Genomic DNA, 16,413 nt, shown 5'->3' with positions numbered 1-16,413 from the left:
GATCTATGATGTCTCTTACAGATTTACCGCTATTGTTTTGGGGTTATGCATTAGAGACAGCTACATTCACGTTAAATAGGGCACCATCTAAATTCGTTGAGACGACACAATCTGAACTGTGGTTTGGCAAGAAACCAAAGTTGTCATTTCTTAAAGTTTGGGACTGCAATGCTTATGTGAAAAAGTTTCAACTTGATAAGCTCGAACCCAAATCGGAGAAGTAAATCTTCATAGGATATCCAAAGGAAACTATTGGATACACCTTCTATCACAGATCCGAAGGCAAGACTTTTTGTTGCTAAATTCGGAAACTTTCTAGAGAAGGAGTTTCTCTCAAAAGAAGTGAGTAGGAGGAAAGTAGAAAACTTAATAAGGTAATTGTACCTTCTCCCTTATTGGAAAGTAGTTCATCACAGAAATCTGTTCTTGTGACTACTACACCAATTAGTGAGGAAGCTAATGATGATGATCATGTAACTTCAGATCAAGTTACTACCAAATCTCGTAGGTAAACCAGAATGAGATCCACACCAGAGTGGTACGGTAATCCTATTCTGGAAGTCATGTTACTAGACCATGACGAACTTGCGAACTATGAGGAAGCGATGATGAGCCCAGATTCCGCGAAATGGTTTGAGGCCATGAAATCTGAGATATGATCCATGTATGAGAACAAAGTATGGACTTTGATGGATTTGCCCGATGATCGGCAAGCCATAGAAAATAAATGGATCTTCAAGAGGAAGACGGACGCTGATAGTAGTGTTACTATCTACAAAGCTAGACTTGTCGAAAAAGGTTTTGACAAAGTTCAAGGTGTTGACTATGATGAGATTTTCTCACTCGTATCTATACTTAAGTCTGTCCGAATCATGTTAGAAATTGCCGCATTTTATGAAACCTGGCAAATGGATAAACAAAACTGCATTCCTTAATAGATTTATTAAAGAAGAGTTGTATATGATACAACCAGAAGGTTTTGTCAATCCTAAAGGTGCTAACAAAATATGCAAGCTCCAGCGATCCATCTATGGACTGGTGCAAGCATCTCGGAGTTGGAATATACGCTTTGATAAGTTGATCAAAGCATATAAGTTTTATACAGACTTGCGGTGAAGCCTGTATTTACAAGAAAGTGAGTGGGAGCACTACATCATTTCTGATAAGTATATGTATATGACATATTGTAGATCGGAAATAATGTAGAATTATTCTGCAAAGCATAAAGGAGTGTTTGAAAGGAGTTTTTCAAAGAAAGACCTCGGTAAAGCTGCTTACATATTGAGTATCAAGATCTATAAAGATAGATCAAGATGCTTGATAAGTTTTTCAATGAATACATACCTTGACAAGATTTTGAAGTAGTTCAAAATGGAACAGTCAAAGAAAAAGTTTCTTGCCTGTGTTACAAGGTGTGAAGTTGAGTAAGACTCAAAGCCCGACCACGGCAGAAGATAGAAAGAGAATGAAAGTCATTCCCTATGCCTCAGCCATAGGTTCTATAAAGTATGCCATGCTGTGTACCAGATCTATTGTATACCCTACACTGTGTTAAGCAAGGGGGTACAATAGTGATCTAAGAGTAGATCACTGGACAACGGTCAAAATTATCCTTAGTGGAATAAGGAAATATTTCTCAATTATGGAGGTGACAAAAAGGTTACGTCGATGCAAGTTTTGACACAGATCTGGATGACTCTAAGTCTCGATCTAGATACATATTGAAAGTGGGAGCAATAAGCTAGAGTAGCTTCGTGCAGAGCATTGTTGGCATAGAAATTCGCAAAATACTTACGGATCTGAATGTGACAGACCCGTTGACTAATATTATCTCACAAGCAAAACATGATCACACCTTAGTACTCTTTGGGTGTTAATCACATAAACGATGTGAACTAGATTATTGACTCTAGTAAACCCTTTGGGTATATGTCACATGACGATGTGAACTATGGGTGTTAATCACATGGTGATGTGAACTATTAGTGTTGAATCACATGGCGATGTGAACTAGATTATTGACTCTAGTGCAAGTGGGAGACTGAAGGAAATATGCCCTAGAGGCAATAATAAAGTTATTATTTATTTCCTTATATCATGATAAATGTTTATTATTCATGCTAGAATTGTATTAACCGGAAACATAATACATGTGTGAATACATAGACAAACAGAGTGTCACTAGTATGCCTCTACTTGACTAGCTCGTTAATCGAAGATGGTTATGTTTCCTAACCATGAACAAAAGAGTTATTATTTGATTAACGGGATCACATCATTAAGTGAATGATCTGATTGACATGACCCATTCCATTAGCTTAGCACCCGATCATTTAGTATGTTGCTATTGCTTTCTTCATGACTTATACATGTTCCTATGACTATGAGATTATGCAACTCCCGTTTGCCGGAGGAACACTTTGTGTGCTACCAAACGTCACAACGTAACTGGGTGATTATAAAGGAGCTCTACAGGTGTCTCCAAAGGTACATGTTGGGTTGACGTATTTCGAGATTAGGACTTGTCACTCCGATTGTCGGAGAGGTATCTCTGGGCCCTGTCGGTAATGCACATCACTTAAGCCTTGCAAGCATTGCAACTAATGAGTTAGTTGCGGGATGATGTATTACAGAACGAGTAAAGAGACTTGCCGATAATGATATTGAACTAGGTATTGGAATACCGACGATCGAATCTCGGGCAAGTAACATACCGATGACAAAGGGAACAACGTATGTTGTTATGCGGTCTGACCGATAAAAAATCTTCGTAGAATATGTAGGAGCCAATATGGGCATCCAGGTCCCGCTATTGGTTATTGACCGGAGACGTGTCTCGGTCATGTCTACATTGTTCTCGAACCCGTAGGGTCCGCACGCTTAAGCAGTTATATTATGAGTTTATGAGTTTTGATGTACCGAAGGAGTTCGGAGTCCCGGATGAGATCGGGGACATGACGAGGAGTCTCGAAATGGTCGAGACGTAAAGATCGATATATTGGACGACTATATTCGGACATCGGAAAGGTTCCGAGTGATTCGGGTATTTTTCGGAGTACCGGAGAGTTACGGGAATACGTATTGGGCCTTATTGGGCCATACGGGAAAGAAGAAAAAGGGCCTCAAGGGTGGCCGCACCCCTCCCCTTGGTCTGGTCCGAATTGGACTAGGGAAGGGGGGCGCCCCCTTCCTTCCTTCTCCTTTTCCCTTCCTCTTTTCCTATTCCATATGGGAGGTGGAATCCTACTAGGACTAGGGAGTCCTAGTAGGACTCCACACTTGGCGCGCCCCCTCCTAGGGCCGGCCTCCTCCTCCCTTGCTCCTTTATATACGGGGGCAGGGGGCACCTCTAGACACAAGTTGATCCACGTGATCATATTCTTAGCCGTGTGCGGTGCCCCCTTCCACCATAATCCTCGATATATTGTAGCGGTGCTTAGGCGAAGCCCTGCGACGGTAGTACATCAAGATCGTCACCACGCCGTCGTGCTGACGGAACTCTTTCCCGACACTTTGCTGGATCGGAGTCCGGGGATCATCATCGAGCTAAACGTGTGCTAGAACTCGGAGGTGCCGTAGTTTCGGTGCTTGATCGGTCGGGCCATGAAGACGTACGACTACATCAACCGCGTTGTGCTAACGCTTCCGCTGTCGGTCTACAAGGGTATGTAGATCACACTCTCCCATCTCGTTGCTATGCATCACCATGATCTTGCGTGTGCGTAGGAAAAATTTTGAAATTACTACGTTCCCCAACAAAAAACGCCTGTACGGGCACGGGTGACCGGACCGGCCACCGGTGCCGCAGGCGCGGGCGCCGAGGGCGCCGAGGCCGGGGGCGCCAAGGGGGGCGCCGGGGCCAGGGCGCCGGGAGCGCCGAGGAGGCCGAGGGCGCCGAGGGGGGCGCCGGGGCAGGGGGCGCCGGGAGCGCCAGGGGCGCCGGGGGCACCGAGGAGGCCGGGGGCGCCGGGGGCGCCGAGGGTGGTGCCGAGGGGGGCGCGGGGGCCGGGGGCGTCGTGGGGGCTGTGGAGGCCGCAGGGGCCAGGGCCGCGGCTGTAGGAGGCGCCGCATGTGGAGGACGCGCCTCAAAGCCAGGGGCGGGCCATGAGAAGCGCGCAAGCGCCCTGGGAGCGGCGTCGAGGAGCCCGCGTCACCAGTGACGGGAGGAACAGCCGGAGGTACCTACTGAAACGGAAACACATGCTCATCAAATTAAACGTGCCGGGAAGTGAACACACGATGGGAGACGGGATCGTAGCACCGATATCCCTTGGAGTTGGAAGGGTAGCCGATGAAGATGCAAGCGACAGAACGAGGTGCGAGTTTGTGAGGAGCGGAGTCCACAGTGCTAGGATAGCAAAGGCACCCAAAAACACGCAAGTCATCATAAGATGGGGGCGTACCGAAGAGAAGATGATGAGGTGCATAGTTCCACCGTGGGCGGCAAGGGCGAAGGTTAAGAAGAAGTGAAGCAGTAGCGAGTGCATCCGGCCAGAAACGAGGCGGCACATTAGCATGGAACAGGAGCGTCCGAACGCAGTCGTTCAGAGTGCGAAGGACGCGTTCGGCTCGACCACTCTGCTGTGAAGTATACGGGCATGTGAGACAAAAAAATGTGTCGTGCTGCGACAGAAAAATGCGGAAAGCAAGATTGTTGAACTCTTTTCTGTTGGAAATATGCCCTAGAGGCAATAATAAAATGGTTATTATTATATTTCTTTGTTCATGATAATTGTCTATTGTTCATGCTATAATTGTGTTATCCGGAAATCGCAATACATGTGTGAATATATAGACCACAACACGTCCCTAGTGAGCACCAAAAGATAATCATGGTTTCCTGACTATGGATATTGGATTTCATTGATAACGGGATCACATCATTAGGATAATGATGTGATGGACAAGACCCAATCCTAAGCATAGCTCAAAGATCATGTAGTTCGTTTGTTGTAGCTTTTCCGAATGTCAAGTATCATTTTCTTAGATCATGAGATTGTGCAACTCCCGGATACCGTAGGAGTGTCTTGGATGTGCCAAACGTCACAACGTAACTGGGTGACTATAAATGTACATTACAGGTATCTCCGAAAGTATCTGATGGGTTGGCACGAATTGAGACTGGAATTTGTCACTCCGTATGACGGAGAGGTTGTTGGGTTTCGTAGTAATTTCAAAAAAATTCCTACGCACACGCAAGATCATGTGATGCATAGCAACGAGGGGGGGAGTGTGATCTACATACCTAGTAGATCGACAATGGAAGCGTTTGGTTGATGTAGTCGTACGTCTTCACGATCCGACCGATCAAGCACCGAAACTACGGCACCTCCGAGTTCTAGCACACGTTCAGCTCGATGACGATCCCCGGACTCCGATCCAGCAAAGTGTCGGGGAAGAGTTCCGTCAGCACGACGACGTGGTGACGATCTTGATGCACTACAGCAGCAGGGCTTCGCCTAAACTCCGCTACAGTATTATCGAGGACTATGGTGGCTGGGGGCGCCGCACACGGCTAAGGAATAGATCACGTGGATCAACTTGTGTCTTTGGGGTGCCCCTTGCCTCAGTATATAAAGGATGGAGGAGGAGGAGGCCGGCCAAGGTTGGTGCGGCCAGGATGTGGAGTCCTACTAGGACTCCAAGTCCTAGTAGGAGTCCACCAAGAGGGGAGGAAGGGAGAAGGAAGTGGAGGAGAAGGAGAGGTGGCCAGCCCCCTTTTCCCTAGTCCAATTCGGACTAGAGGGGAGGGGGGCGCAGCAGCCCCTTGGCCCTTTCTCCTCTTCCCACTAAAGCCCATCAAGGCCCATTGCTTCTCCTGTAACTACCCGGTACTCCGAAAAATACCCGAATCACTCGGAACCTTTCCGATGTCCGAATATAGTTGTCCAATATATCAATCTTTACGTCTCGACCATTTCGAGACTCCTCGTCATGTCCCCGATCTCATCCGGGACTCCGAACTCCTTCGGTACATCAAAACTCATAAACTCATAATATAACTGTCATCGAAACCTTAAGCGTGCGGACCCTACGGGTTCGAGAACAATGTAGACATGACCGAGACACGTCTCCGGTCAATAACCAATAGCGGGACCTGGATGCCCATATTGGCTCCTACATATTCTACGAAGATCTTTTATCGGTCAGACCGCATAACAACATACGTTGTTCCCTTTGTCATCGGTATGTTACTTGCCCGAGATTCGATCGTCGGTATTCTAATACCTAGTTCAATCTCATTATCGGCAAGTCTCTTTACTCGTTCTGTAATACATCATCCCGCAACTAACTCATTAGTTGCAATGCTTGCAAGGCTTAAGTGATGTGCATTACCGAGAGGGCCCAGAGATACCTCTCTGACAATCGGAGTGACAAATCCTAATCTCGAAATACGTCAACCCAACATGTACCTTTGGAGACACCTGTAGAGCTCCTTTATAATCACCCAGTTACGTTGTGACGTTTGGTAGCACACAAAGTGTTCTTCCGGCAAACGGGAGTTGCATAATCTCATAGTCATAGGAACATGTATAAGTCATGAAGAAAGCAATAGCAACATACTAAACGATCGGGTGCTAAACTAATGGAATGGGTCATGTCAATCAGATCATTCACTTAATGATGTGATCCCGTTAATCAAATAACAACTCATTGTTCATGGTTAGGAAACATAACCATCTTTGATTAACGAGCTAGTCAAGTAGAGGCATACTAGTGACACTCTGTTTGTCTATGTATTCACACATGTATTATGTTTCCGGTTAATACAATTCTAGCATGAATAATAAACATTTATCATGATATAAGGAAATAAATAATAACTTTATTATTGCCTCTAGGGCATATTTCCTTCAGAGGTATCTCTGGGCCCACTCGGTAATGCATCATCATAATGAGCTCAATGTGACCAAGTGGTTGATCACGGGATCATGCATTACGGCACGAGTAAAGTGACTTGCCGGTAACGAGATTGAACGAGGTATTGGGATACCGACGATCGAGTCTCGAGCAAGTAACGTACCGATTGACAAAGGGAATTGTATACGGATTGATTGAATCCTCGACATCGTGGTTCATCCGATGAGATCATCGTGGAGCATGTGGGAGCCAACATGGGTATCTAGATCCCGCTGTTGGTTATTGACTGGAGAGGCGTCTCGGTCATGTCTGCATGTCTCCCGAACCCGTAGGGTCTACACACTTAAGGTTCGGTGACGCTAGGGTTGTAGAGATATTAGTATGCAGTAACCCGAAAGTTGTTCGGAGTCCCGGATGAGATCCCGGACGTCGCGAGGAGTTCCTAAATGGTCTGGAGGTAAAGATTTATATATGGGAAGTCAAGTTTTGGCCATCGGGAAGGTTTCGGGGGTTACCGGTATTGTACCGGGACCACCGGAAGGGTCCCGGGGGTCCACCGGGTGGGGCCACCTATCCCGGAGGGCCCCATGGGCTGAATTGGGTGCTGGAACCAGCCCCTAGTGGGCTGGTGCGCCCCCCTTGGGCCTGCCCTGCGCCTAGGGGTGGGGCGCCCCCCACTTGATTTGGGGGGGAAGCCACCCTTGACCGCCGCCCCCTTGGAGATCCATCTCCCTAGGGCCGGCGCCCCCCCCCAAGGCCCCTATATAAAGAAGGGGGGAGGGAGGGCAGCCGCACCCTTGCTCTTGGTGCCTCCCTTTCCCTCCGTAACACCTCTCCTCCCCGCTTGCGCTTGGCGAAGCCCTGCCAGGATCCTGCTGCATCCACCACCACGCCGTCGTGCTGCTGGATCTTCATCAACCTCTCCTTCCCCCTTGCTGGATCAAGAAGGAGGAGACGTCTTCCTAACCGTACGTGTGTTGAACGCGGAGGTGCCGTCCGTTCGGCACTAGGTCATCGGTGATTTGAATCACGTCGAGTACGACTCCATCAACCCCGTTCTCTTGAACGCTTCCGCGCGCGATCTACAAGGGTATGTAGATGCACTCCTCTCTCCCTCGTTGCTAGATGACTCCATAGATTGATCTTGGTGATGCATAGAAAAATTTAAAATTTTGCTACGTTCCCCAACATTTTCCATTGTCAGTCTGAAGAGCAAGGATGGGACGCCCAAACTGCGTGCTGGCATAGGAGTAAAAGGCCGACAAAGTGGAGAGTGCATCCGACTTTCGTCGTAAAGGAAACGTCCACACATAATGAGAATAATCATCAAGAATAACCAGATAATATAAATAGCTTGAATTACTAGGAACCGGAGAGGTCCACACATCGCTATGAATCAACTGAAAAGGAAAAGAAGCTATGGTGGTGGAGGTATTAAACGGAAGGCGAACATGTTTGCCGACACGACAGGCATGACAGGTGTGATCCTCTATCTTATTACAACTGAAACTGAAACTCCTAAGAATATGACGAAGTGTGACATGGTTGGGGTGACCCAAACAAGCGTGCCAGAGATCGACGCCAGCGGAGAGAGCAACAGGTGTGGTGGTGGAGGTGGACGGCAGATGCACCGGATAGAGCTCGTCGAGGCTGTCACATCGGTGAAGTACCATCCTGGTTCGAGCGTCCTTGACACAAAAACCAAGCTCGTCAAATTCAACAGTAACAGGATTTTCACGAGTTAAACAACGAACGGAAATAAGATTCTTAATACGATGAGGTGACACAAGTATGTTAGACAAAGTAATAGGTAGAGAAGTAGAAGGAAAAGAAGTGTGCCCGACATGTGTGACAGGTAGTGTGGAACCGTCGCCGACAATAATGCGGCGGTCGGTGGTGACAGGAGTGAAGGAGGCAAGAATACCAGGATGAGCAAACATGTGTGCCGTAGCCCCAGTGTCCATGTACCAATCACCGCCTCTAGTGTAGTTGTTCGGCGTAGGCGCGGTGTGCAGTGCAGCGAGGAGCGCCGGATCCCAAGGTGCCAGCGGTAGGGCCGGCGAGGGTGGCGGCCGGGCTGCAGGGAGACCGTAGGCGCCGCTCATCTGCGGCGGTGGGTATCCTCCGTACGGCTGCGGAGCCGCGTAGTACGCCTGGTGCGCCGGTGGGCGCGGCACATGAAGCGTCGGTGCAGGAGCCCGTGGAACCGGCATGGTGTACGCATGGACAACACCGGTCCAGGGGTTGTAGCCGGAGGCCCATGGGGGCGGCACCTGGAGCTGCGGCGGCGCCTGGAACTGTTGCTGCTGCTGCTGACCACCGCGGCGGCCACCACGCCGACCCCCGCGGCGCTTTTCAGCGGGAGGAGCAGGGGGCGCGGGTGGGACGTACGACAGTGGCAGGAGCCCCGGCTGCTGGGGCGCCGGGAAGGGCGCCTGATGACGCTGCTGGGGTGTCGGGGCAGCGGGAGGCGCCGGAGGCCCGCCGCGAGTGGTGCCGGCGGCAAGGGCGATGTGGATGGCGCGCGTCTTCACCTTCTGCATCCGCTGCTCCTGCAGGCGGAGGTATGCAAGGAACTTGGCGAAGGACGGCTTGGGGATGAGGCTGAGGTTCCCCGCGGCGTTGCCGAAGTCCTTGTTGAGCCCGGCGGTGAGCGTGCTGAGGAGGAGGTCATCATCGACCTTGGCGCCGATATCGCGAAGCTCGTCGGCGAGAGTCTTAAGGCGACGACAATAGTCGTCGATGAAGGTGTTGTCCTGATGACACCCAAAGAACTCTTGCTGCAGAAAAACGCGACGCTGGAGCTTGTTGTCGGTGAAGAGCCAGTTCAGCTTGGTCCACACGGCGCAGGCATCATCACCGTCCGTCACGACCGTCTGGAAGAGGTCGGGCGTGATGGTGAGGAAAAACCAGCGGATGATTGTGATGTCGATGGTGGACCAGTCATGAAACTCGGGAACGAGGCTGGAGTCGACGGTGCTATCCACGTGATCCATGAGATGATACTCTCGAAACACGAGGGAAAAGTACGTCTTCCACGAGTGATAGGAGGAGTCCGCCTAAAAGAGACGAACCGGCACCCGCTCGAAGATGTTAAGCTTGCGGATGTCGTTGACGTCGGGGGGTTGGCGTTGGCGAACGGGTTGGAGTTGGTGGACGCGTAGGAAGTGACAGACGACATGTCGAAAACGGGACGATGTGAGCGGCTTGGTCTACCTGGCGATGCGTGTGGCGCGGCAGGCGATGCGAGCTACAGCAGCGATGGTGATGCGTGTAGCGCGGTGTTAGTGCGAGCAGGACTAGCGGTGGCCTCGGGACGTGGGATCGGGAGGCGGCGGCGTGTCGCTAGCGGGCAGGACGAGGGAACAGGACGATCTGGCGAGCGTCGGGACGACCTGGCGAGCGCGGAAGGCAGTGCAGCGGGCGGGCGGGCTAGCGGCGGCTGGCAGGATTAGCGGCGGCTAGTGCGTGATTAGCGAGAGGAAAAACGGCGGCCGGTGTGGTTGACGCACGGCGGCGACGGCGGCAGCGGAAGATTAGGGTCTAGAACCTAAAAACTGATACCATATTAAATGTATGAATTGCATGATGTATTGATTCGGTGCAATATGCACGGTATATATAAGTATAACGTGGGGTCTTTACCTCAATCTATACAACAACTAGAGAGGTGGGCCTAATGTACAAAAGACAATATACATGCACAAATACTATCCTCAACAGTGAGCTTCAGGGTCCCTCGTCCACTAAACAATGCCCTCCATTGGCCTTCGGCAACTTGACAGAACCCCAAGCCACTAAACAATGTCCTCCACTTGCAGAACTCTTTCCTTGCCAAAGAAAACCTCACAGGATTTGTTCCAGCTTTTTTAAAGACTCTTTAGGCCACAAGAAGCATGCCATGAAATGATTTGGAATCGCACCGAGCACGGAGTTGATCAATATTAATCTTCCTCCCCAAGAAAGAAAGATGGCCAGACACCCACAGAGTCTTTTGTCCACTCTGAATTACTGGCATTAGCATGACATGCGTAATTTTTTGGGTACATAAAGGAAGGCCCAGGTTGTTGATAGCATATTAACAATCTCAGCCCAGGAGATAGGTTCATCCAACATACTAATGTCGAGTTGATCATACAGATTTGCGGGATCAATAACTGGAAGAGATGAGTCCTTTCCAAACAAGTTTGTGAAGAACTCCGCAGCGATAGTCAGCTTTTCTGAATTCTCAGAGTGCTGTATGTCATCTCTCATCAGGAGTAATTCTGTTTTTTCTGGAGTGACAATTTGCAGCGGCGTAGAAGAATTGCGTGTTTTAATCTCCCAAAACATACAATCTCTGATCTTTGCTCAGTCATCTCCACATGCTAGTTTGCCACAAAATCAGCTGCTGGGCCTCTTTGTTGGCGTATGCTCTTAAAAGTTAAAACCAACTCAAGTGCTGACAGCTTCCTTCTTTCTTCCACTGCTTCAGTGTACTGAATCACATGCTTGCTGTTGGCCAGTAGAGTTTGTAAGCTTGATTTAGACCTAGCCCATTGTCTGATTTCTGCTCTGATTATCCTCAGCTTATAATTGATTTTTGAGGAGTTTGAGGAGAAATATCTGGTTCCCCTGTTCCAACTGCTAGAGGTCAGTGGTTTTCAAAATGGAAGAATTTGAGTTTACACTCAGAGAAAGGCCAGGTTCCACTAAGCCACTAAGCATTAACCAGGAACCAGTGCATTGCACTGCCTTCTTGGAGGCTCCAGGCTAGAGCTCCGCCGCCGGAAGCCCCAGCAGGTCGGGTGAGCCCAAGAATGAAGAGGGGAACAATGTACCGGCTTGAGACCACATAGATTCAAGTATCATAGCATTTCGACATGCTAATTACTTGGGACATATCAGCTCCTTATGAAATCAACCATTTACCGAATAAAGTCACACTTGATTCACCATCATCCATAAACTCACAAGAAGCAAGCAGTACACAGCATATCCGGTGCCACTGGAGGCACTACTTCTCAAGCGGCAATTTTATTTAGGCGAATACTACTCCGCTAGGTGATTACTAGGCAGCCGCGTGGAGCCCAACCTTGGTCGTCAGCTCCTCCTTGATAGCTCCGACAACCCTGTCCTTGACGTCTCCTTCCTTCATGAACAGGAAGGTTGGCATGGCCTCGACGCTGAATTGCTCAGCAATGGGCTGTTTATACAACAATAAAGCTTTGTTAGTGACACAGCTCTGAATTTGCACCACAATACTCTGTAAACAGAGTCATAAGTTCCTTTACCTTCAGTTCATCAACGTCGACCTTGAGGAAAACAGCAGCTGGGAACTTCTTGGCGAGATCAGAGAAAATTGGAGCCATGATGCGGCATGGTCCGCACCATGATGCAGTGAAGTCAATCACCACCTGTTACCAAGAAAACAAGGTCAACATTGCTGCGATTGTTCCAGGATTTCTGAGTTGAAACTCCATGAGAAGTTTATTTTTAACACCGACGCAAAAAATACATTACAAACTAAATAACAATCATCATATGAAGTCATGGTTCAGGGTTTCCGTGGGTTAACACGATCATTCTTCCTATGCAAACTTGAAGAGACGTGATCTACAAACAAAATATTGGTGCAAATTCGTAGCAGTACCCAAAATCTCCATCCAACACCACAAAACTCATGAGGCAGCACAGTGCGCCAAAAAAGTGCTGCAACATTATGTAATGAGAGATGCCATCAAGATGTGTTTAAAATATACAAACCACTATACAGGATTATGGCAAACAATACACACGTTCTATCACAACATAATCAACTCATGACAGTGGTTTCAGACAATTCAAAGAAAATAAAAAAGACCTTGCAAAGTGAGGTGCCCCCCCTGCACTACAATGTATCAAATCCGATGCCATGACATTTTTCAGCGACCTAGTGGGGGTGTGACTAACTAGCTTAACGAAGCCCTGACGTCCAGCTAAGTACTGCACACGGTCTGGACCTGAAACTGCCTGCTTGTGCTGCAATTTTTGCAGTTGACAAATATTAGATCCCCGGCACCCCAGAGATAGGGGGAAACAAAACGGCACTAAATATTCTCTCTGATGAAATAATCCGACAAACACCAATCCAACTCCACTAAGCACAAATCCGTCCTCGTGTGGCCAGTACAAACACGAAACCAAACCGCTCTCATCCACCAAACAGTATTACTACTCCTAGGTTTAAGATTTTTGGTGACCGAAACAGACACCGACGCTCGACGTACGGCTCGAGCAGGATCTGAAACAAAACCAGCGCTAGGCCATCCGCGTTCCCGCCGCTTTGCGGAACTAGTACTAAGATAGGGGGGAGGAGAAAGAAATCGATCCAGAGAGATAGATGTATACCAGCTTCTTGGCGGCGTTGGCCTCCTCGATCTGCATGGTCCACTGCTCCAGGCTGTGGACGGAGATCACCTCCCCCGGCCCCACCGCCGCCGCCGTCGCCGCCGCTGTAGTCGTCGCCGTCGCCGCCGCCGCCATCTCTCTCTCTCTGCTTGGCAAGCACCGCTTATTTCTCACGCGCACTTTGTTGTTGCCTTCTGGCCTCTGTCTCCAATCCCGGCTCGCCTCCCCAAAGATATGGTCTTGTCCGGCCGGCAGGCAGGCAGGAATATGCCCTTCTCTCCTGCGCGAAATTACGCCGGAGCCCCTGGGGCCCGTAGCTATCCGGACTGGGACTGTTGAGCGGTCAGACGGGCCACCGGAGGCGTGTGCGAATAGTTCTTTTTCTTCTCTGATGACGATGACGTGGTGAATAGGTCTACAGCCGTACCTTTGCGAGGGCCTGACTCAAACACCACACTGCAAATATGCATGAGGCATAGCGAAAATCATCTGACAACCAACCGCCCAGCCTATTTGTCCGGGTTGCCCCTTTCAGGCCAACTCCACCGCGCGACCCCAAACAAACGTCCATTTTGTCCGGTTTTTGTTCTTTTGGGTAGGGATTCGGAATCGTGTCCGGGCCTGTCCTGGGATGCGGTGCCCGTGCGCCCAGCGCGCGGACGCATCCCGGCCGCATCCTGTCCACGTATTATTTCTTTGCAAGTCCTTGACTTTATTTCATCATTCATTTTTGGTACATGAAATATACATCATCACATTTTGACTAGTAAAGTAAGACCAAAGAAAACAAGAACCACACAAATACATTTTAGAAGATACCCAACTTCCATAACTGCTCCCTTGAGTTGGGTTAGGGCCTTCTCGATGCACTCGTTGTTGATCTGTGGAGGAGGAGGCTCGATCTGACATCCTCCTTTCTTCTTCAAGCCAGAAGTCGATGTTGCTTCCTCCTCACACCTAGTCTCGTGTCTAGCCTCTAATCTAGCCGCCTCCATCTTGCGTGTTTCTTTCTTCTTCTTCTTCGACCCTAAAGAAGTAGAGGTTGCTTCCTCGCATCTAGTCTCGTGTCTAGCCTCTAATCTAGCAACAAATGCACTTGTCTCATCTACAGCCTCTATGCTAGCTAAAAGTGCACGAACATCTACTAAATTGCGCTCTATCAATATATCGATGTACTCTTCTTCCCAATACCAAAATTTGCATCCATTCTACACAACAAAATTTGAAGTTAGCACAACTAGTTAAATCTAGAGCACAAACCGAAGCTAAAAAAATCGCATACCCCATCGTTTAAGCACTTGATGAACACCCATCCGGGATGTTCCGGCGTTGTAGACACGCGGCGCACGACCATCCTTGGGCAGTGGTCGCACTTAATGAGTGGCAACGGTGCGCCGGCGAGCTTTTGGGCAAGCACCGAGCCCGGCCGACCGCCATTCGTGTATCTGCCGGCGGACCACCGACGGTGCAGATCCGAGCGGCTAGAGGAGGAGCCACTGCCTGCATGTGGCCTTGCGGCCCTGCCAGGGCCTTCCGGCGAGGTGCCCGGCCAGTCCATGGCGCGGCCCGGCCTCCCACAGCCGGCCGAGCTCAAGACCGACCGGATCCGCCCCAAACCGGTCGACGGGTGCGCAAACCAGGTGGTCGTGGTCGCATCCGAGCCCAACGCCGAGGGGAAGGGGTTGGGCGAGCTCGCGTCCGAACTGCACGGCTGCAATGGCAGCGGCGGCGGCAGCGACGGGAAGAGTGGGGAAGAGTGGAGGGGGTGCGGCCAGAGGGAGGAAGGGGGGCGGATAGAAAAAGGCCCGTCTTGTGCCACCGACGGGCGGGCCAGGGGAGGATACGCGCAGACGACCCGCGTGTCCGCGCGGTGTCCGTTTCACCCCAAAAGCGGCGCAAGTTTGGGCCGGGAATGGGTGGAAAGCGGACACAAAGCGGACAAAAGTCCGTTTGCTCCCGCGCGCTGGGCCGCCTTTTTTGTCCCTTTTACCCCAAACGGACGGGGCCGGACAGGATAGGGTCGCGCGGTGGAGTTGGCCTCATATCCACTCTTCGAAATCATTAAGAGCAACTCCAATGGGCCAACCCAAATGAACATCGATTTTGTTCGTTTTTTGTCCATTTGGGTCGTCCGTCTGCGTGTCCGCGTCCGCTTTTTCAATTGGGTCGGCCAGTGCGCTCAACGGCAGACGGACGCATTTTGTGCATGTCCGTCCTGCCATTTTGTCGAACACATAGCAGGCGGCGACGCCGGTGCACGTTAGGACGAGCTGCGAGGAGACGCACGAGCGGGACGGCACGGCAGGGGCGCGAGACTAGGCAGGGCGAGCGCGGCTCAGCGAGCACAACAAGCACGGCGGATCGGCAGGGCGGGGGCGGCACGCATGGCGGATGGACGCAGCGACCATGGCGCGGCCGGGGGTGCGAGCTCCACCGCTCCAACACGCGAGCAGCGAGGCGGCCGGGCGTGTGAGCTAGCCAGCTACCACGCGGCCACCGGCCGGCTAGCACGCACGCAGCTAGCTAGCTAGCAAGGGCGCGGCCGGGCGTGCGAGCTCCACCGCTCCAACATGCGAGCAGAGAGGCGGCCGGGCGCGTGAGCTAGCCAGCTACCACGCGGCCACCGGCCGGCTAGCACGCGCGCAGCTAGCTAGCTAGCAAGGGCGCGGCCACGGCGAGCGTCGGGAGAGCGGCCCGCGGCGTGGCGCAGCAAGAGCGAGCGACACGATGAGGGCGAGCGACGCGGCGCGGCCAAGCCAAGCGATGCGACGAGGGCGAGCGGTGCGGCGCGGCCAGCGGTGGCGAGCGAGGCGTAGCTGGGACGGTCAAGCTCGGCTACGAGTGGAATGGAGTGCACATCGAGCAGTGCGCGTCGAGCGTGGGGTGGGCCAGCTAATAAAAATACATAGAGAAAGGGATGGGTGGGTGACAAGCGGGCCAGGCCCGGATGCAGACGGACGAGAGGAACAGAGAAAGCGCTCGCTTTGTGTCCGTCCGTGACCCAAATGTGACTCAAATTTGGGACGGAAATGGGTCCGCACGGACACAAAATATAAATGGGTCGCTGCGTTGGGCCACCGTTTTTGTCCGCGGCTACCCAAACGGACACAGCCGGACGAAATGGGTCGCCCCCTTGGAGTTGCTTAAGAGCAACTCCAATGGGGCGACCGATTTCGTCCGCGG

The 16,413-nt window shown here is 50.9% G+C and overlaps 1 protein-coding gene across 1 annotated transcript; it reads right to left on the bottom strand.

Annotated features, from left to right (window-relative positions):
- Positions 1–11,749: 11,749 nt before the first annotated feature.
- On the bottom strand, positions 11,750–13,495 carry LOC125523969 (thioredoxin H-type). Its single transcript, XM_048689043.1, has 3 exons — positions 13,231–13,495; positions 12,135–12,257; positions 11,750–12,046 (listed from the first exon to the last, which is right to left on the bottom strand). The coding sequence occupies exons 1-3, from the start codon at positions 13,363–13,365 to the stop codon at positions 11,912–11,914; spliced, it is 393 nt and encodes a 130-aa protein (XP_048545000.1). The 5' UTR covers positions 13,366–13,495; the 3' UTR covers positions 11,750–11,911.
- Between the last annotated feature and the right edge of the window lie 2,918 nt (positions 13,496–16,413).

This window comes from Triticum urartu, chromosome 1 (genome assembly GCF_003073215.2).
Source record: "Triticum urartu cultivar G1812 chromosome 1, Tu2.1, whole genome shotgun sequence".
In the NCBI taxonomy this organism is placed as follows: domain Eukaryota; kingdom Viridiplantae; phylum Streptophyta; class Magnoliopsida; order Poales; family Poaceae; genus Triticum; species Triticum urartu.
The sequence above is the reverse complement of the archived record's forward strand: the minus strand, read 5'-3'. Positions and strand labels throughout refer to the sequence as shown.